This window comes from Oncorhynchus masou, chromosome 18, assembly GCF_036934945.1.
Source record: "Oncorhynchus masou masou isolate Uvic2021 chromosome 18, UVic_Omas_1.1, whole genome shotgun sequence".
Classification (NCBI taxonomy): domain Eukaryota; kingdom Metazoa; phylum Chordata; class Actinopteri; order Salmoniformes; family Salmonidae; genus Oncorhynchus; species Oncorhynchus masou.
This window is the reverse complement of record NC_088229.1, coordinates 64,131,230-64,152,640: the sequence shown is the minus strand read 5'-3', so window position 1 is coordinate 64,152,640 and position 21,411 is coordinate 64,131,230. Positions and strand designations below refer to the sequence as shown.

Sequence of the window (21,411 nt, the reverse complement as noted above, 5' to 3'; positions counted from 1 at the left end):
TAAGTGTACTTTGGGTACTTTTTACATGGGTGTAATTTGTACATGCGTGTAATTTGTACATGGGTGTTCAATTTAGAAAGATGAGTTACTCTACTCAAAATGTTACCAATGTAATAGTAGATTTTGTCAACTTAACTTGATTTTCTGAATTGACATATTTCAAAGAAACGAGTTAACTTAACTTAAGGCAATAGCAAACATGGCATACCTCACGAATGATGGAGCGCCCCCCATTGGGCTATTGAGATATGTATTTTACAAATTTCTGTTATCGCGTGACCACAGATTATGCATTATATTGACCAGATCTTCAAGTGGCCGCTCTAACAATGAAAATAAATGTCTTAAAAAAATGGAAGACAGTTAGCCTGGGTACCAGTCTCTTAGCTAATCCACTCCCTGGACTCCATATCACTTGCCAAAGACTCTTTGGCAATGACAAAGAGTAGCAAAGAGTGGAATGTTAGGTAAAGATAATGGTACTCAGACTGCAAGGCAGTCGGAGGAGGCAAGATAAATGAGTGTTTCCATTACGCTTGTGAACAACAGGCACAACTCAGATATAAAGTGTTTTTTCTGAAAGTTGCCGGGATGTCACGTGTCCTACTTATGTCAGTACACTTGTAACAACCTAATCATTCTGAAACATATATTAGATCTGATGTTGGAGTGGTCCTGGAAATGATGACTATGAAGTAGAACATTTTTGAACATTTCCTTCATCCAAATGTTATACTTTCTCATTGACCTTCATACAAAAACTCCTTGCTCGGTGAGCGGGCCAATCAGTGTAATTTTGTAAATGCTGGATCTGTATGGCAAGACACATCATTCACCCAAGTTTCATCCAAATTGGGCCAGTGCTGTCTGAGATATCGCATATGACTATAATACAAACAAACAGACAGATGGAGACCGATCCACAGTCTCTCCCCGATTTTATCATGGGGGACAACAAATCTATTTTGTAACAGTGTAAATTGAGGATAGGCTTATATGGATGTCAGATGTATGCTCACAGTGAGACAGCTCCAAACTGGCAGGTGGGCCAGCTGTTACATAGCAGTGCTCTGTTTAGAAACTCGCAGTGTCATAACGTATAAACAGTCCAGGGGGGAAAAAAGGCCACCGTTTTTTAAGTACATCTCTAGATAGGAAATAATGAAGCTGATAAGTTGTTTGCTTGTTAGTTAGATAACACCAGAGGAAGCACAGGAATTAATTGAAGAGGAGAAGTAAAGGGACATTGTTTTAACATTAACATTAAAGGTGGGGAAGTCTGACTTTTAATCAAAACCTACTCTTAAAGAAATTAATCACTTTTGTGCTGGATCAGATCAGTGCACCAGAAAAAAGCAACAAACAATTTACACACAGCTCAGTTCTGAAAACGAGTGAGAAAAACAGCTTCATGTAATGAAGAAATTAGCAACACTAAACTTACAGAACAACCAAGGAGTGTCTAGAACTTGAATTATCTTACTGTCACGCCCTAATCTGTTTCACATGTCTTTCTGCTTGTCTCCACCCCCCTCCAGTTGTCACCCATTTTCCCCATTATCCCCAGTGTACATATTCACCAGAACACCACCCTGCATACCACTGCTGGCTTGCTTCTGAAGCTAAGCAGGTTTAGTCCTGGTCAGTCCCTGGATGGGAGAAAAGGTTGTGTTGGAAGGCCAGTAGGAGGCACTCTTTCTTCTGGTCTAAGAAAATATCCCAATTCCCCAGGGCAGTGATTGGGGACGGTGCTGTCTTTTGGATAGGATGTTAAACGGGTGTCCTGGCTCTCTGAGGTCATTAAAGATCCCATGGCACTTGTCATAGGGTTGTTAACCCTGGTGTCCTGGCTAAATTCCTAATCTGTCCCTCAAACCATCACAGTCACCTAATAATCCCCAGTTTACATTTGGCTCATTCCTCTCCCCTGTAACTATTCCCCAGGTTGTTGATGTAAATGAGAACGTGTTCTCAGTCAACTTATCCGGTAAAATAACGGATCAATTAAATACCTGTGTTTTCTGATGGTCTTTTCCAAGCCTCTCTTTTTCTCACCCTCCTGGTTTTTGACCCTTGCTTGTCCTGACCCTTAACCCTCCTGCCTGCCTGACCACTCTGCAAATTACAAATTACAAATAAAAAACAGAAATACCTTAGTTACCATCCTTGTGGTATTTCAACAACTTGATTTGCATTCACCTGTGTTAATTTCAATTGATTGGACATGATTTGGAAAGGCACACAACTGTCTATATAAGGTCCCACAGTTGACAGTGTATGTCAGAGCAAAAACCAAGCAATGAGGTTGAAGGAATTGAAGGCACGGCTCTGGAGAAGGCTACCAAAATATTTCTGCAGCATTGAAGTTCCCCAAGAACACAGTGGCCTCCATCATTCTTAAATGGATGACGTTTGGAACCACCAAGACTCTTCCTAGAGCTGGCCGCCCAGCCAAACTGAGCAATCAGGGTAGAAGGGCCTTGGTCAGGGAGGTTAGCAAGAACCCGATGGTCACTCTGACAGAGCTCTAGAGTTCCTCTGTGGAGATGGGAGAACCTTTCAGAAGGACAACCATCTCTGCAGCACTCCACCAATCAAGCCTTTATGGTAGAGTGGCCAGACGGAAGCCACTCCTCAGTTAAAGGCACATGACAACCCACTCGGGATTTGCCAAAAGGCACCTGAAGTCTCTCAGACCATGAGCAACACGATTTTCTGGTTTGATGAAACCAAGATTGAACTCTGTGGCCTGAATGTCAAGCGTCACGTCTGGAGAAAACCTGGCACCAACCCTACTGTGAATTATGGTTGTGGCAGCATCATGTTGTGGGGATGTTTTTCAAAGTTAGGGACTGAGACACTAGTCATGATCAAGGCAAAGATGAACGGAGCAAATTATTGAGTGATCCTTGATGAAAACCTGCTCCAGCGCACTCAGGATCTCAGACTGGGGAAAAGGTTCACCTTCCAACATGACCCTAAGCACACAGTCAAGACAATGTGGGGGTGGCTTCGGGACAAGTCTCTGAATGTCCTTGAGTGGACTAGCCAGAGCCCAGACTTGAACCCGATCGAACATCTCTAGCGAGACCTGAATATACCTGTGCAGCAACACTCCTCATCCAACCTGACAGAGCTGGAGAGGATCTGCAGAGAAGAATGGGAGAAACTCCCCAAATACTGGTTTGCCAAGCTTGTAGCGACATACTCAAGAATACTCGATGCTGAATGTAAATGTAATATGTCTGGGGGGGTGGAGTTTATATAAGTTTATATAAATTAGAAAAAAATGTCTGTAGATTGTGTGTAGATTGATGAGAAAAAAAAACAAGGCTGCAACATGTGGAAAAGGTCAAGGGGTCTGAATACTTTCCGAAGGCACTGTAATTAAGCTATTCATTGCCGGCAACTGTTTAGATCATGTTCTTTGTTACATCGTTTCCTAAAACGTTCTAGAGTAATGAAAAGCTGGTGGCATGGCGGATAAATTGTACTTCGGTTCAAGGATATGTCAGCAATGACGCATGACTATCTCTGGGACAGCCACCACAGCACTCAGCAGTCTATCTATGTAATGACAAGTTCCCAGTGAGCAGTGCATACAATCACAGTTTAGCAAACTGCCTGTACTGTATGTCTGAAAAATGCTCAAAGTGAAATGGTTTTAGAGTGCATCTCTGCCGCAACCTTCACCTGTTGCTTACAATACCCTGGTTTAAAAAAAATATTATCGCCAATTTGTAATAAAACAGTTATGTATTTCACACACTACACCGGTTTTAATAAGGTGTCTGCACTGGCTGCCTGTGAGTTTTAGAATGAATTGTTTTTTTTTGTTTTGTTAATCAATCCATGATTGTGCACCCCAATACACGTCAGATGTTTTTAAGTTATGTACCCAGTAGGTTCCTCAGGTCCTCTGGCACTGGCCTTTTAATTATCCTAAAGCCTAGGACCAAGATGCACGGAGAGGCATCCATTAGTTATTATGCCCCCAGCCTCAGGAACAGCCTGCCAGAGAACCTGAGGGGGGCCAAACCCGTGGACATATTTAAAAGATAACTTAAAACACATTTTTTAGCTTTACTTTTCCTTAGGGTGCTTTTCAGTTGTTCAGTTTGTTTTTTATCTTATGTTTGCTGTGTAGTAAATATTTCAGCTTTTATTTCATTGTTTTTATTATTATTATTCCTGTAAAGAACATTGCATTTCTGAAATGTGCTCTATAAATAAAGCTTGATTGGATTTGATTGATAGCTGCTATATCATACCTGATTAAATCCTGTTATGGCTAGACGTTGCGCTATTGGAACGTTTTGACAACATCCGGTGAAATTGCAGAGTGCAAAATTCAAATTAAATTATTAACTTTCAAAGAGTGCAATACACCAAAATAAAGTGTAACTTCTTGTTAATCCAGCCACCTTGTCAGATTTCCAAAACACTTTACGGCGAAAGCAAACCATGCGATTATCTGAGGACAGCGCCCCATCATACAAACACATGAAAATCATATTTCAACCAAGCAGGTGCGACACGAAAGTCAGAAATAACGATATAATTCATGCCTTACCTTTGAAAATCATGTTCTGTTGGCATTCCAATATGTCCCAGAAACATCACAAATGGTCATTTTGTTTGATAAATTCCTTCTTTATATCCCCAAAATGTCAATTCATTTGGCACATTTGATTCAGAAATACACCGGTTCCAACTTGCCCAACATGACTACAAATTATCTAATAAGTTACCTGTAAACTTGGTCCAAACATTTCAAGCAACTTTCCTAATCCAACTTTAGGTATCCTAAAACGTAAATAATCGATCAAATTTAAGACGGAAAATACTGTGTTCAATAGCGGATAAAATCAACGTGGAGCAAGCTATTTTAACAGTTTTAGAAACTTTAGAGTGTTTTCTATCCAAATCTAACAATTATATGCATATCCTAGCTTCTGGGCCTGAATAGCAGGCAGTTTACTTTGTGCACGCTTTTCATCCGGACGTGAAAATACTGCCACCTATCCCAAACAGATTATTAAAGCCACATGCTTGGTTTCCATTTTGGTCAGCTTTAATTGAGGTAGATCATAGCTGACAGACGCTTCAAGGGATTCAGTGGCAACCATTAGATGTGTTAAATAGAGCATTTGTGGTCAGTGGATACACGATAGTCAAATAGAAGTGTTTAATTTAAATCTTCATTCAAGCGAATTAAAGCTAATAGCACATGTCAGGTTGTCTATTGAAATATGCTCTTTGACCTTTCCTGTCAGTCTCTATTGGCTAGTATACTGTATATGAGTAGATATTTACTTGAAAATCTGAATCTTCCTAAATCATAAACCCTGTTATGTGTGTTACGGTATTCCAGAACTATAAATATTGAAGTCTCACATAATGAATGACTGTAAAGTATTTAAATGGGTATGCATTATATGGACAGAACATTAGGTCAAACATTAAATTATTTAAGATTACCTCAATGGAAACTTGAAATGCTGTATCTATTACCCACACTGCCCTGGACTCAATAGGACAGTAAGAACAGTTTAATTTTCACCAACTCAATTGAGGGACAATGTGAAGGATAGGGCAAAGTTACTTTAATGCCCTTGCCCAATAGCAGATGACAGAAACACACACCCCATAACGCACCTTCAAGAAGTAAGTAACAAAAACTGTAAGCTAAAGGTCACCTCCTGATTTTACTCTGTTATCCAGAATCGTGTACTTTGCTTGGTTTATTCCAGTGTTCATGTCTGGATCATTTGAAGCTCAGTGAAAATAAAAAAGATAATCGCTCAATAAAGCAGTGTGATAGTAGCTGTACTGTTATTTGTGAATATGGGATAGTGTTATAAAAGCATAATAACCCTGTGGATCAGAGATCAATTCCAATCACTATCACTGATTGCTCTCATTTGGCCAAATCAATACATCCTTTTATGCTATGGTCAATATGTGTGCTTTTTCATAGAATTGGTGGTAGAGAATAATAGCAGCATGATGACTGCTTAGAGGAAGGCAATAGCACCCAGGTTTTGTCAGTGTAGAATACAGAGACATGTACAGTTCCTTCAGAAAGTATTCATAGGCCTTGATTTTTTCCACATTTTCTTGTGTTACAGCCTGAAATTGATTAAATATATTTTTTGCTCTGACCCATCTACACACAATACCCCATAATGACAAAGTGAAAACATGTTTTTATAAATGTATAGAAGTTGATTGAAAATGAAATACAGAAATATCTCATTTATATTACTATTCACACCTCTGAGTTAGTACTTTGAAGAAACACCTTCGGCAGCAAGAGTCTTTCTGGGTAAGTCTGTCAAAGCTTTCCACACCTGGATTGTGCAACATTTGCCCATTATTATTTTCTAAATTCTTCAAGCTCTGTTAAATTGGTTGTTGATCATTGCGAGACAATAATTTTCAGGTCTTGCCATAGGTCTTGCCATAGATTTTCACGTATATTTAAGTCAAAACTGTAACTCTGCCACTCAGTAACTTTGCCACTCAGAATTCACTGTCTTCTTTTGTTGTAACGGATTTGCACAAACAACACTTTATATTCCACATTTTTTGCAGTATTACTTTAGTGCCTTGTTGCAAACAGGATGCATATTTTGGAATATTTGTTTTTGTACAGGCTTTCTTCTTTTCATTTTGTCAATTAGATCTTCAGTTTTCTCCTATCACAGCCATTAAACTCTGCATCTGTTTTAAAGTCACGATTGGCCTCATGGTGAAAACCCTGAGCGGTGTTCTTCCTCTCCGGCAACTGAGTTAGGAAGGACGCCTGTATCTTTATAGTGAGTTGGTGTACATTTAATGTCAGCTTCTTCTTTTTACCCATCTACCAATTATTTGCGAGGCACTGGAAAACCTCCCAGGTCCTTGTGGTTGAATCTGTGTTTGAATTTCACTGCTCGACTGAGGGACCTTACATGTGTGGGGCACGGAGATTAGGTACTGTAGTGATTTTAAAAATCATGTTCGACACAATTATTGAACACAGTTAGTCCATGCAACTTATTATGTGACATAAGCACATTCTTATTCCTGAACTAATTTAACCCTCTAGAGTCGAAGCCCTGTCTAAGCCGGGGGAGGGGGGTTCTAAGCTAACATATGAAATTGTTTTAAGATGACCATACCAAGGATAATTTAGCTATTTGATTTTGAATTTTAAGACCCCTTAACATATCTCAAAAATATATTTTAAAAGTATTTGATGCAACATTGAATTTGGCATTAATGCTATTAGCCAAAAGAAACACATTGAATAACATATTCACTACAAGAAACAACAAAATTATAAGGACGTTTGATCTGAAGTGTTTGTCCTATATCTGAGCGATATAAGAAAGATCAGGAAGCTGTTTAAAATTGTTTTTACATGTATTTATCCCCTTATCTTAGGCACTAAACTATCTCCATATATACTTCCATAATTTTCTAAAACTGGGAACTTCAGGGAAATTCAGACGAGTCTTGTGAGGCTTGTGGGCGTCCTAGAGCAAAACAGAGAACACCATCCTGTTCGTGGGAGTCTCCGCTTTCAAACTGTTCGGACTCTACAGATGTTTTCGTCATGAGAAGACCGATTTTCAGGATTTCTCATGGCCTGACAAACACTGCTCTAACTCTGACACCTTTCACAGCAGATACGGAAGGGCGATATTATTTATTAATTTGCAAAAATTATTCCACTTTGACATTTTAGAGTATTGTGTGTAGGCCAGTGACAAAAACAAATCTTAATTTAATCAATGTTAAATTCAGGCTGCAACACAACAAAATGTGGAAAAAGTCAAGGGGTCTGAATACTTTCTGAAGGGACTGTATATTTCTCAGGGCTTTTTGAAGAGGCCTTCAACTAGGGTTTCCCATTTTGGGGAATATTCAGAGATGGAAACATTCCGTGGGAATTAACGGGAATATATGGGAATTAACGGGAATAAATGGGAATTAACAGAAATATAGGCAAATTAATATTAATTCCATTTAAATGTTTTTACATTGGATATATTTACCATATTATATGGAGACATACACATAAACCGTTTACCAAAGTATTCCCATTCAACCTCTCTCGGTTCCCATGGATGCTAGGGCACTGGATGGCCGCTCATTAGGTGGAGTCACCCATTGTACTGTGCCCATTCAAATACGGATTTCCGGGAACCACAGTAAGACCATACAGTTCCTCCTGAACCTCTCCAGAGGGCCACCATTTTTTTCCAAGTTGGACCATCGGAATGTCTACCACCTGGTTCGGATACTCGAAGGGGATGAGTGGAAGACAGCTTTCAACACAGCCAGCGGACATTATGAGTATCAGGTCATGCCGTTTTGGAGTCACCAATGTCCCCGCTGTCTTTCAGGCTTTGGTAAACGATTTTCTCTGGGTCATGCTCAACTGTTTTGTGTTCGTCTACCTTGACGACATCCTGTTTTTTTCCCGGTCTGCCCAAGAACATGTTCTTCACGTCAGGCAGGTCCTTCAGCGCCTCCTGGAGAACCAACTGTTCATGAAAGCTGAGAAGTGTGAGTTCCCCTGCTCTACAATCGCTTTTCTGGGATATGTCATTGCTGAGGGTAATGTCCAGATGGATTCTGGAAAGGTGAAAGCAGTGGTGGATTGGCCTCAACCTACGTCCAGGGTGCAGTTACAACGTTTTCTAGGATTTGCAAACTTCTACCGCCATTTCTTTCGTGGTTACAGCACAATGGTGGCCCCACTCTCGGCACTCACTTCTCCCAAAGTACCGTTCAAATGGTCTCCTGCTGTCAACAAAGCATCGGTTCATAACAGCACCCATCCTCATCCATCCGGACCCGTCGAGTCAATTTGTGGTTGAGGTGGATGCATCTGATGTTGTAGTGGGGACCATCCTGTCCCAGCGATCTGCCCAGGTACAAAAGCTTCATCCCTGTGTCTTCCTGTCCCATCATCTCAATTCTGCAGAGAGGAACTATGATGTAAGCAGTCGAGAACTCCTGACGGTCAAGATAGCATTGGAAGAGTGGAAGCACTTTCTGAAAGGAGCAGAACAGCCATTCTTGGTCTGGACCAACCATAAAAATCTGGAAAATCTCCATTCAGCCAAGCGCCTAAACTCCAGGCAGGCCTGGTGGGCTTTGTTGTTTACAAGATTCAACTTCACCATTTCCTACCACCCAGTGTCCAAAAATGTGAAGCCTGACGCTCTCACTCACCTATACAGTTCTTCTGCCACACCCTTGGTCACCGAAACCATTCTCCCTACCTCATGCCTAGCAGCCACAATGGATTGGGGTATTGAGACCCTGGTTCACAAGGAACAATGCTCCCAGCCTGGACCTGAAGGGGGGCCGGGTCTTGGAATGGGCTCATTCCTCCAGGCTAACCTGTCATCCTGGTTCCCGTCATACCCTAGCTTTCCTTCGACAATGTTTCTGGTGGCCCACGATGGTTCCTGACGTCTCTGTCTTCGTCGCCACATGCAAGGTGTGAGCCCAGAACAAGACTCCACGTCAAGCTCCTTCTGGCCTTCTTCAGCCACTACCGGTCCCTCATCGTCCATGGTCCCATATCTCTCTGGACTTTGTCACTGGGCCTCCCCCTTCTGATGGCAACACCATCATTCAGACAGTGGTGGATCAGTTTTCTAAGGCAGCTCATTTTATCCCTCTCCCTAAACTACCCTCTGCTAAGGAAATGGCCCAGCTCATAGTGCAGCACGTCCTCCGGATCCATGGTCTCCTGGTGGATATGGTTTCTGACAGGGGTCCTCAATTCTCATCTCAGTTTTGGAAGGTGTTCTGCACCAATGTTGGGGCATCGGCCAGTCTATCCTCTGGATTCCATCCCCAATCGAATGTCCAGTCGGAGCGAGCTAATCAGGACCTGGAGACCACCTTAAGATGCCACTACCTGGAGCCGTCATCTGGTCTGGGTGGAGTATGCCTGGAACACCCTTCCCTATTCTGCCACGGGCCTCTCCCCTTTCGAGTGCTCCATGGGGTATCAGCCTCCACTCTTCCCAGAACAAGAGCAGGACGTCAGCGTACCCTCGGCCCAGATGTTTGTCCTCCACCTACAACGTACCAGGGTGGCTATTCTCAAAACCAACTCCAGGTATCGTCGACAAGCGGACCGTTGCCAGACCTCACCTCCACATTGAAGCAGAGGGTATGGCTTTTCACTCGGCATCTGCCCCTTCGGATGTAGTCCCGCAAGCTGTCTCCCCGTTTCATTGGTCCTTTTCCCATCTCCAGAGTCCTGAGTTTCACTGCTGTCCGTCTTGTGCTACCCCGTACCCTCCGTATTCACCCTTCCTTCCATGTGTCTAGGATTAAGCCCGTGTCTCACAGTCTTTTGTCTTCTGTTTCCAGGCCCATCCCTGCCCCCCGGGTCATCGATGGCCCGACAGCGTTAAAGGTGAGACGTCTCCTGAGGGTTCGACCATGGGGCAGGAATTTACAGTACCTGGTTGACTGAAAGGGTTATGCCCGGAGAGGTGCTGGGTCCCTGCTAAAGACAACATCACCGATTTTCACTGCTGACACCCCCACCCAGGCTCAAGCAAGCTAAAACCCACATGGTGTCAAAAACTAACTAGCAGAACATGTTAACAAGTTAGAAATGATTTAAACACACTTTGCCGTAGGGTTTGAACATTTACTAGTTAACAAAACAATAATGTATGCCATATAAAATATATTCAGTATTGTAATCAAAACTTACCAGAAAGCATGTAGTCCTTGACTCAGACAGTGTAGTAGTGTGGGATCAATATCATCTCATTAGTGTGTAAGATCTTGACAATCAGCTGTACATGTGATGGAAGAGTGCACTGCACATGTGATGGAAGAGCACACTGTGCATGCAGAGGGTTGCAATTCCATTGAATTGGGGATAGTTTAACCAAAACAGGCCACAAGACCTAGAATTGCCTTGTGTGTATCCCACAAAAAAGGGTTCACTGTTATAAGATAACTTTTCCCATAAATTTAAGATAAATTTCCTACATTTCTGGGGCTTAACTTCCCATGGAAAACTTTGGGTAAAATTCTGGAAATTTACCTGTAAGTTTCCATCCCTTTGCAACCCTACCTCCAACATTCATGAATATACAGTATTGTTCATGAGTGTACTTTGGATATCTTCTGTATGTGTTTACTAGAATAAATAAAGTAATTTATTTTGCAGCACAAGAATGCATTGAAGATGAACTGATGGAAATGTCATCTTGGATTTGATTTTCTGGAATATAGTTAAAAGAAGCAGCTAGGGAAATTGGCATGTCACCATAGTGTTCAAACAGTCAGTGATCTCTGATGTGACACGCTTGATGAATACTCTATTCACTAGTAGATACTAAAGAAAACATTTGATGTATAATCAAATGGCCCTCCATCTTCCAACCTCAGATTTCAGAAATAAAAAACATTCCAGACTGTAACCTTGCCGTAATATTAAATCATTCCATATTAAGGACATTACTGACGTCATACTTCTGTGTGATTGCCAATGAGCGACTCAAGATGAGGCTCTTTCTCAACACATATATATTTATTTTTTCTCCCAGATTTTGATAATCTTACCTCAAAAGGACATTATCAACATAAATTTTACATTTACATTTAAGTCATTTAGCAGACGCTCTTATCCAGAGCGACTTACAAAATGTTTAACTTATTCACTGTTATGAACATTATATGGGGAGTAATAGGCACTTTGTCTAAGAAAATATAGCTTATTTCTCAACAAAGTAGCCATTTTCATCCGCTATAGAAATGCTAAGGATATGGGTTTTGCAAGTGCCAAAATCCCTCTCGAAAAAGTTGGCAATCCCAAAATGTGCACATTCATTAATGCCAGTGAAATGACCAAATCTTCCTCTAGTGTCATCATGGGTCGAATGTCATTAGTATTTTTTTCATAATTAACTTTTTTTTTGCTGACAATCCGGTGTTTCTATGTGAAACATTTTTTTATATTTCAGTCTTCTGTGATGTATAATGTTTAATATTGGGATGCAAACTCAAGATTGAATACATTTCAACTCTATATCTGACATGGTAATGGTGTTTTTTTTAAGCCCATATCCATTTTTGAGGTTTATACTTTTATTTCAAAGTAGATTTATTTCAAAGTAGATTTGTTTAAGCCAATCAATAAAAACTCTGTGTGACCCTGATTTAGACCACCGCAGTAAATGGTTAACACACTGGGGCACAGTCTAGTCAAAAAAACTGACAGCATTTCCATAATAACTGGAGAATCTACTGACACACAAGACCATTATGTTCTTCATATTTTGTAGGAGAGGTGGGTGAAGACGTTAAAGTTGTTCTGGCTGACACAGTATTTAAAGGCAGTGAACTATTCAATAGTGTCAGAATGTCATTCAGAGTACATGCACTTTTACTTGCATTTTGTGGAGGTCGAGAAGCGTATCTCTCCAAATACTGCGGTCCTAACAGAATTGGAGAAGTTGTTGGGTTGTTAGGCAAGCCATTTATGTTCTGAAAATAGTCTACATTTCCCCCTATATATTTTCTGAGATACAAATGTCTAACATACCCATATGTTAAGAACGGGCTATGAATACTTTGTGAAATATTTTGGTTGATTGATGTTGTCTTGTAAGGAGACTTTTTAATGAAATCCTCCACAACCTTCTCAGTACTGTAGAAGCATTCTGCTGAGATAGCGTCATGTGTTGTTGTTATTTCAGTTGGATGTCTATTCTGTCTTTCCATTTATAATCAAATGCTAAATTGCAGGTTTTGAAGAATATATTGTCTGCAAAGAGCGTCCAAGCAGGGTATTGGAGCACTCTTTTTCAAACGATATTCAGATTTTTTATTTTTTATATTTTCTGGTTGGATTCAGTCTCTCCCCTTTAACTGTCCTAATTGCGCCATTTTTATAAACTCTGATGATCAGGGATTGAGTCTGTTGGAGAGGATCAGTTTGAGTAAAGTGAGGTGTAGAATCACTGATCTACAAATTGTATTCCTTGCCAAATAATAGGCTTTGTGCAATTAAGATTTGTATGCTACGCCTCCCCTGGTTTAGGCGGTCCCCCCACCAAACACTCACGCATAACCAAATCCAGTGGATAATGCTAGAAATACCGGTCAACCCCCCCCCCCCAAAACAACAACAACCCAAACACATGTCATAGTAATAGTAAATTAATACATATACAGGAATTATTTGTTGTTTGCCAAATATCACCCTATGGAGGAAATAAAAGCAATCAATATCCTCCCTCTTCTCCCTCTCCCCATGTTTCACATTATCAACACATGCATTCAAAATCTGAATAAGAAATACACTGTGGGCTGCCAAACAAATTACCCAGTGGATATTGTGAGTGTCTTTCTGGGCGCTGCCCAGTCTGTGAATACAATAATTAGGTTTAAACAAGGTTGGTTAGATTTACATAATCGCCTGATCAAGGATAGAGAGGGAACAGAGAGAATTTTTTTCACAAAATCAGGATGAAAAGATAATTATGACTTTGAGGCCTCGCCAGGTTTTGTTTTTTGGATGTCAAAAACGTTTTCGTTTAATCTTTTGCCTCCGCCACTTGACACCTTCTCAAAAATATTCTGCCCATTTCACAGAACTTGCAAGCACATATTTCCAGCATTTCAATAAATGGTAAACAAAATGTAAATTAATTGATAGGTATATTACTCAAAGTTTGGAGTAAAATGAAACCCTCTCAAATGATGTAGGTCACAAAATTCACACACTGTCAATGCAATCGCATGTGGTATGCATGAGTGTGCACTTGTGTGTGTGTTTGAGCATAAGTGGGGGTTCCTCATGATATCACTGGCTAATGCACATCACCATTAACACCTGGCACTGGCTGTAAATGGTGTGATGGGAGACCCTTCAGAAAGAGGTTCATTGTGACCTCTGGGTTCAGGGGGAGTATGGGATGGAAAACACGTGTCTAATGTACTTTCCACTACCTACCATTTCCATTAGCTAACGTAACCACCATGCTGATGTAAAGAATGTCAAGCTGCTTGCTTAGCGAGTGCCACGTCCTCCTGATTCGGCGCACACCGTGGCTCAAACCCAGGACCTTTGCATCACTAGCACACATGACCGCCCTCCTGAAGCATCTTACCAGTCGGTGTCAAGCGAAAAGCTATCTACTCGCTGATGCAACTCTGAGGAGTAAGTTTCAGACATTCCCATGCGCTCCAATGACATAAATGTAAAGAGACATTTGAAAGAACCCAGTGTCTGATTCAGCCATGGTTTCCACTAACAGGAGTGGGATGAATCATCCAGAATGGCTATAAATAAAGAACCTCTCCAAGCAGTGGCAGAATCAACAGAATGGCTAGAGCTCTGTCTCTATAACCTAATGTACCGAGAATACAGATATAAACAAGAAGGACACTGCGTCACACTAGTGAAAAGCACACTCCAGTCCGTACTCCTAATGTGGCAGAAATCTGCCAGGAAGGTCTGCTTCAGTTATGTTTGATTATGACAATTGGTACTCAGGTGGAATATATAAATATATACACTGAATAAAAATATAACTTGTAAGTGTTGGTCCCATGTTTCATGAGCTGAAATCCCCTTTGCCGAAACAATCTATTCACCTGGCAGGTTTGGCAAATCAAGAAACTGATTAAACAGCATGATTGTTACACAGGTGCACCTTGTGCTGGGCAATAAAAGGCCACTCTAAAATGTGCAGTTGTCACACAACACAATGCCACAGATGTCTCAAGTTATGAGGGAGCATGCAATACACATGCTGACTGCAGGAAAGTCCACCAAAGCTTTTGCCAGAGAATTGAATGTTCATTTCCCTACACTAAGCCGCCTCTCATACATCGTTTTGGAGAATTTGGCAGTACGTCCAACCGGCCTCACAACCGCAGACCACGTGTATCGTGGAGTGTGGGCGAGCGGTTTGCTGATATCAGCGTTGTAAACAGAGTGTCCCATGGTGGCGGTGGGGTTATGGTATGTTCAGGCATAAGCTACGGACAACAAACAGAATTGCATTTTATCGATGGCAATTTGAATGCAAAGAGATACCGTGACAAGATCCTGAGGCCCATTGTGTCATGCCATTCATTTGCCTCATCACCTCATGTTTCAGCATGACAATGCACAGCCCCATATTGCAAGGGTCTGTACACAATTTTTGGAAGCTGAAAATGTCCCAGATCTTCCATGGCCTGCATACTCACCTGACATGTCACCCACTGAGCTGTTTAGGATGCACTGTATGACAGCATGTTCCAGTTTCAGACAATATCCAGCAACTTTGCACAGCAATTGAAGTGGTGTGGGACAACATTCTGAAGACCGGAATCAACAGCCTGATCAACTCTATACAAAGGAGATGTGTAGCACTGCATGAGGCAAATGGTGGTCAAACTAGATATGGACTGTTTTTCTGATCCACACCCCTACTTAAAAAAAAGATATCTGGGACCAATAGATGCATATCTGTATTCCCATTCTTGTGAAATACATAGATAAGGGCCTAATTTATTTATTTCAATTGACTGATTTCCTTATATGAACTGTAACTCAGTAAAAAAAATCTATTGTTGCTTGTTACATTTATTTTTTTGTTCAGTATATATATTTTTCAAGCTGACGTGACAAACATAATAATGTAATACTAGTAGATTATATGGTACATGTAGCATAATAAAAACCTGCTGTGAGAAAAAGCAGGGGAATTGGAGGAGCAATGATATGAAAAGCTTGAGCATGACACCTTGATAAACTAATTTCCTGATGATGGCTCACCAATCATCGTACTGGTCGACTTCAACCTCCTGATGCCGGACTTCATTTCAGTTCTTTGACCTCACCCTTTCCCAGTCCCCTCCCACTCACAAGGCAGGCAATGTGCTTGATCTCATCTTTACTAGAGGATGTTTGCTTGGTAATGTCACTGCAACCCCCCTTCATGTCTCTGATCACTACTTTGTTGCTTTTCTCTCCCTCTCTCGTCCAAACGTAACCACTCAGCCACTACTCAGATACGCTATCACAATCTTCGCTCTCTATCTTTCCCACTACTCTCTCCTCTTCTATCCTATCATCTCTCCCTTCTGCTAAATCCTTCTCCCTCCTGTCTCCTCACTCTGCCTCCTCGACCCTACTCTCCTTCCTTTTCGCAACACAGCCTGTCCCCTTTCCTCCCAGCTGGCTTGACCCTCCCCTCCCGCTCCATGGCTGAGTGACTCACTGCGTGCTAGAGTCCTCCATAGGGTCTGATACCAACAGTTCCCCCTGGGTGACCCGCAAAAAAATCAGCTTGCGGGTGGAATGAAAACGTTCTTTGAACAATTATATTGAGGGCCGGAAACATTTGTAATCAACACAATATTTTTACAAAACCCAGGAGCTTGTGGTGTTGTGAATTCCATTATGTGAGCAGGGAAGCAGACATATAGGCTACCAGCCACGCACACAGGGAGAGAGTGTGGAGCAGGAACTGTCAACATCATTTGTGTGGTGCTGAAACATTTTAATTTGTCCATGTGCAGAGCTTATGTTCTGTCCCTCCATGTGAGAATACATTGCCAGGTTGACTTTCCCTGGCTAGCCTAGCTCACGCAAAAATGGCTAATGTAACCATAGAAATAAAAAGAAATGTTAAGATGGGGGAATACAGAATAGTGGATACAGGTCAAGCGTGAGTGAAATCCCTGGTTTGTATGGATTTTGGAGTCATTGTGGACAAGGACAAAGACACGGTAGATGGATAGACTACACAGCCTTCAAAAAGAGCAAGCAGGTATTTCTTTACGACAATTCTGTTAATTATCAGTTAATAATTATTACATTAATGTAGGCTTTCGCTATTTTTTTTACTTTATGAAAGACATATAAAGTTATAATCAGTACAGCTGGTAAAAGTTTGAGTAGGGTCTATTAGCCTACTGAATATATTTATTTTTCCAGCCTACATTAATTTCTAGGAATTGTTCATTTAAGTTTCAATGAAACGATTTTATTACTGTCACGCCCTGACCTTAGAGAGCTGTTGTATTTCTCTATTTGGTTAGGTCAGGGTGTGATGTGGGGTGGGCATTCTATGTTTTGTATTTCTGTGTGTTTGGCCGAGTGTGGTTCCCATTCAGAGGCAGCTGTCTATCGTTGTCTCTGATTGGGAATCATACTTAGGCAGCCTGTTTTACCACCTTAGTTGTGGGTAGTTGTCTTTGTTAGTGGCCTGTATAGCCCTAGTAAGCTTCGCGGTCGTCGTCGTCGTTTCTTGTTTTGTTGGCGACATTTAAAGAAATAAAGAGAAAATGTACGCTCACCACGCTGCACCTTGGTCAGATCATTTTCAAGACAGCGATCGTGGCAATTATTTTAACCATATTGATTGTAAAGGTCTCATTTTGTTATCTCAGCAATAGGTTTTCATTATGTAAGAAGGTTAATAAGAAAGCAATTTTTTCCAAAGCGATTTGAGTTGTCAATGTGCTGCATCACATTATAAAAAAAACATATATATTGTTCTTAATTCATGTCATGGTTTCTGTTTATCCAAATGTTGGGCCGCCTGACTGACCACCACCCGAGTGGGACACCCGACAACCTGCCCACTCAAACCCATCCCTCCTCCCTTCTTCTCTTCTGACACCTCTGGTCTCTTGGCCATCCCACCACTAGGGGTGGTCAGCTCCCACTCAGCCCAGTCAAATCTCATCTCTGTCCTGGCACCTCAATGGTGGAACGAGCTTCCCCCGGACGCTAGGACAGGAGAGTCCCTGCCCATCATCTTAAAACGTCTGAAACCCTACCCCTTCAAAGAATATCTTAAAAAACACATTGTCCCCCCCCCCGCCATACACACACACACAAATAACCTTCCACTTGTCTTTTCCCACTAGCACTGACTTTGCTGACAACTTATTTATTGAGGAAAAAGGTACGTACTACGACTGCGTTATGTGGTTGTCTCACCTAACTATCTTATTAGGCTGGATGACCTTCCTGCAATCCCCTCCCTCCTCCAACCTTGAAACACACCATTTGCACAACATCAGCATAATCAAATACAATCAGACGTCAAAGCCACAGCGCCTGAGCAAATACGCATCGTGCCGGGATAAGCGGTGGATAACATTTGCAGATCCGAAGGCCAACAGAGAGGGGATGGTAATCTTTAAAGATCCAACATCATGCCTCCATGTGTGAGGTCCATGTACATATACATGTGTCTGTGTGTGTCTGTGAGTAGGGATGCATGCATTGCAGGCATATGATTATTCAAAATGGATTCTACTGGACGATGCCATGATGTATGTCTGGCATTTCAAACAGTCGGCACATACCAGCGTAGCGAAATATCACCTTCAGAAGGAAGACACCGTATTAGATAATACGAACGCTGCAATCAAGCATTAGACATGTCAATTCATTTTCAGTTAAAATGTTGTGGATGACACTGTGGATATTTGTGGAATATGCTCTGGAGCCCATGTTCCGATAGGATGAATGGCAAAAGTACTGCATGGTCAAGCTGTGACATTAAAATACTGATCCTGTACATCCTGCATGTCATATTTCATATAAATCTATTGAAAACTTTAGAGGATCTTTTGCATTATTCAACATATCACCATAGTTGTGTATCAGTCCGTTGTGAGGCTTCAAGAACATCTGATGTACACACATGGTTTGAAGCCATTCCTTTTGCCCCGTTAAAGCCATTATTATGAGCCGTCCTCCCCTGAGCAGCCTACACATTGCAGTGCATACTACCTTGACCACTCACAAAACTTGACCCCTGTATAGACCACATACTGACAAGACTTGTGGTGAACACCTCATTCATATTCTACTGCAGACAATAAAAGACAGTGAACTTCTGGATGGTCTTTCTTGGTCTCCCCTTGTGATGACAGATCATTAGACAGTCCAACAGCGGGGTAAGCCAAGGGTCGTCATTCATGACTTGTTCACCCGAGTTAACAATACCTTGACACCATTATTCAGGAAAGGATAAAACAGAGTCAGAGGGGCAGGAGCAACCTACCGTACGGTGGTGTCCATGCGGGAGACGGTGAGGTAGGCTGCCAGGTTGGCCGTGTAGGAGGAACATACGATGAGGGTGAAGAGCCACCAGCTGCCCATGACGATTCTCAGGGCCACAGAGCTCACCACGCTGTCCCCTCCTATAGAGGGGGAGAAAGGACATGTCACTATCCAAGCTGGGTAGAAAGCAACTACAGTTATCAAGGGGTTGAGGATTAACAAGTAGTTGGTGAAGTGGGTGGATGTACAGTACGAGTAAAACGTTTAGACACCCCTACTCATTCAAGGGTTTTCTTTATTTTTTACTATTTTCTACATTGTAAAATAATAGTGAAGACAACATAACTATGAAATAACACATATGGAATCATGTCGTAAGCAAAAAAGTGTTAAACAAATCTAAATAGATTTTAGATTTTAGATTCTAGATTATTCAAAGTAGCCACATTTTGCCTTGATGACAGCTTTGTACACTTTTGGCATTCTCTCAACCAGCATCACCTGGAATTCTTTCCAACCATCTTGAAGGAGTTCCCACATATGCTGAGCACTTGTTGGCTGCTTTTCCATCACTCTGTGGTGCAACTCATCCCAAACCATCTCAATTGGGTTGAGGTCGGGTGATTGTGGAGGCCAGGTCATCTGATGCAGCACTCCATCAATATCCTTCTGGGTCAAATAGCCCTTACACAGCCTGGAGGTGTGTTGGGTCATTGTCCTGCTGAAAAACAAATGATAGTCCCACTAAGCGCAAACCAGATGGCGTATTGCTGCAGAATGCTGTGGTAGCCATAATGGTTAAGTGTGTATTGAATTCTAAATAATTCTAAATAAGTAACTGACAATGTCACCAGCAAAGCACCCCCACATCATCACACCTTCTCCTCCATGCTTCACCGTGGGAACCACACATGCAGAGAACATCCGGTCACATACTCTGCGTCTCACAAAGACATGGTGGTTGGAACCAAAAAGTTGGACTTAACAGACCAAAGGATAGATTTCCACCGGTCTAATGTCAATTACTTGTGTTTCTTGGCCCAAGCAAGTCTCTTCTTATTATTGGTGTCCTTTAGTAGTGGTTTCTTTGCAGCAATTCGACCTTGAAGGCCTAATTCACGCAGTCTCGTCTGAACAGTTTATATAGAGATGTACCTGTTACTTGCAGAGTTTGGGCTGCAATTTCTGAGGCTGGTAATTCTAATGAACATATCCTCTGCAGCAGAGGTAATTCTGGGTCTTCCTTTACTGTGGTGGTCCTCATGAGAGCCAGTTTCATCATACCACTTTTTGTTTTTTGTGACTGCACTTGAAGAAACTTTCAAAGTTCTTGAAATTTTCCAGATTGACTCACCTTCATGTCTTAAAGTAATGATGGACTGTCGTTTCACTTTGCTTATTTGAGCTGTTCTTGTCATAATATGTACTTGTTGATGCTTCCATATGTGTTATTTCATAGTTTTGATTTCTTCACTATTATACACAATGTAGAAAATAGTCAAAATAAAGAAAAACCCTTGACTGAGTAGGTGTGTCCAAACTTGTGACTGACACTGTATATCAGAGGGGACTGTTGGGAGGAACTATAGGAGGACACATTTTCAGTTGAGGCTGGTTATTGGAAGACAGGCTCATTGTAATGTATTGAATGGAATAAATGGAACGGTATCAAGACATCAAACATATGGAAACCACATGCTCGACTCCGTTCAATTTCTTACTTTCCAGATAATAGAATGAGCCCATTCTCCTGTAGCCCCTCCCACCAGCCCCCACTGATGTATATAGAAGATGCTGTGACAGAAATTGTTATATAAGGATCACTGAAGGGCTGAAGTCTGTTCACCGTCCCATAACACAATTGGTTGACAATATTCTGTACTAAGAAAATCTATCCAGATTAGAGTGATTCACTTCAAAGGTTCCATAACTTTCAATGAAAAATGTGTTATGACGGACCACTGTTTTCCCATACAGATAAAAAAGTGTCCACTTGAAATAGTGGGCAGTTGCAAAGAACTAACAGGACAGAGGCTCCCCATGTTTAATCCTTGGCTGTTAGGCTTAAAATGGTTCAACAGGCTCTCTGGCAGGAGGTAATTATAGATGCAGCTGAGGTTCAACAGGACTTGCTGACACACTCATTTATTTCCCTTTGCCAGTCTTGGATCCCAACCAACATATCCTTTTCTTCATTCAAAGGCACCTTTACTGTGCTCTTGTGAGCTTAACAAGCTTGTAATGCAATCACTATGTTATATGGACTGTATACAGCACACGTGTCCATGAGACATGTACGAGACAGCAACATAGGTGCAGAAACAGCTGTGTGGCCTTTTCCACTTCACATG

At 41.5% G+C, this 21,411-nt stretch overlaps 1 protein-coding gene across 1 annotated transcript in view; it reads right to left on the bottom strand.

Moving 5' to 3' along the window:
- The window catches only part of grid1b (glutamate receptor, ionotropic, delta 1b), a 387,649-nt gene that overhangs the window by 12,425 nt on the left and 353,813 nt on the right, over nucleotides 1–21,411 (bottom strand). Inside the window, exon 12 of the mRNA XM_064924197.1 lies at nucleotides 19,062–19,200. Coding sequence (XP_064780269.1) covers nucleotides 19,062–19,200 — 139 coding nt within the window. The remainder of the gene's footprint in view (nucleotides 1–19,061; nucleotides 19,201–21,411) is intronic.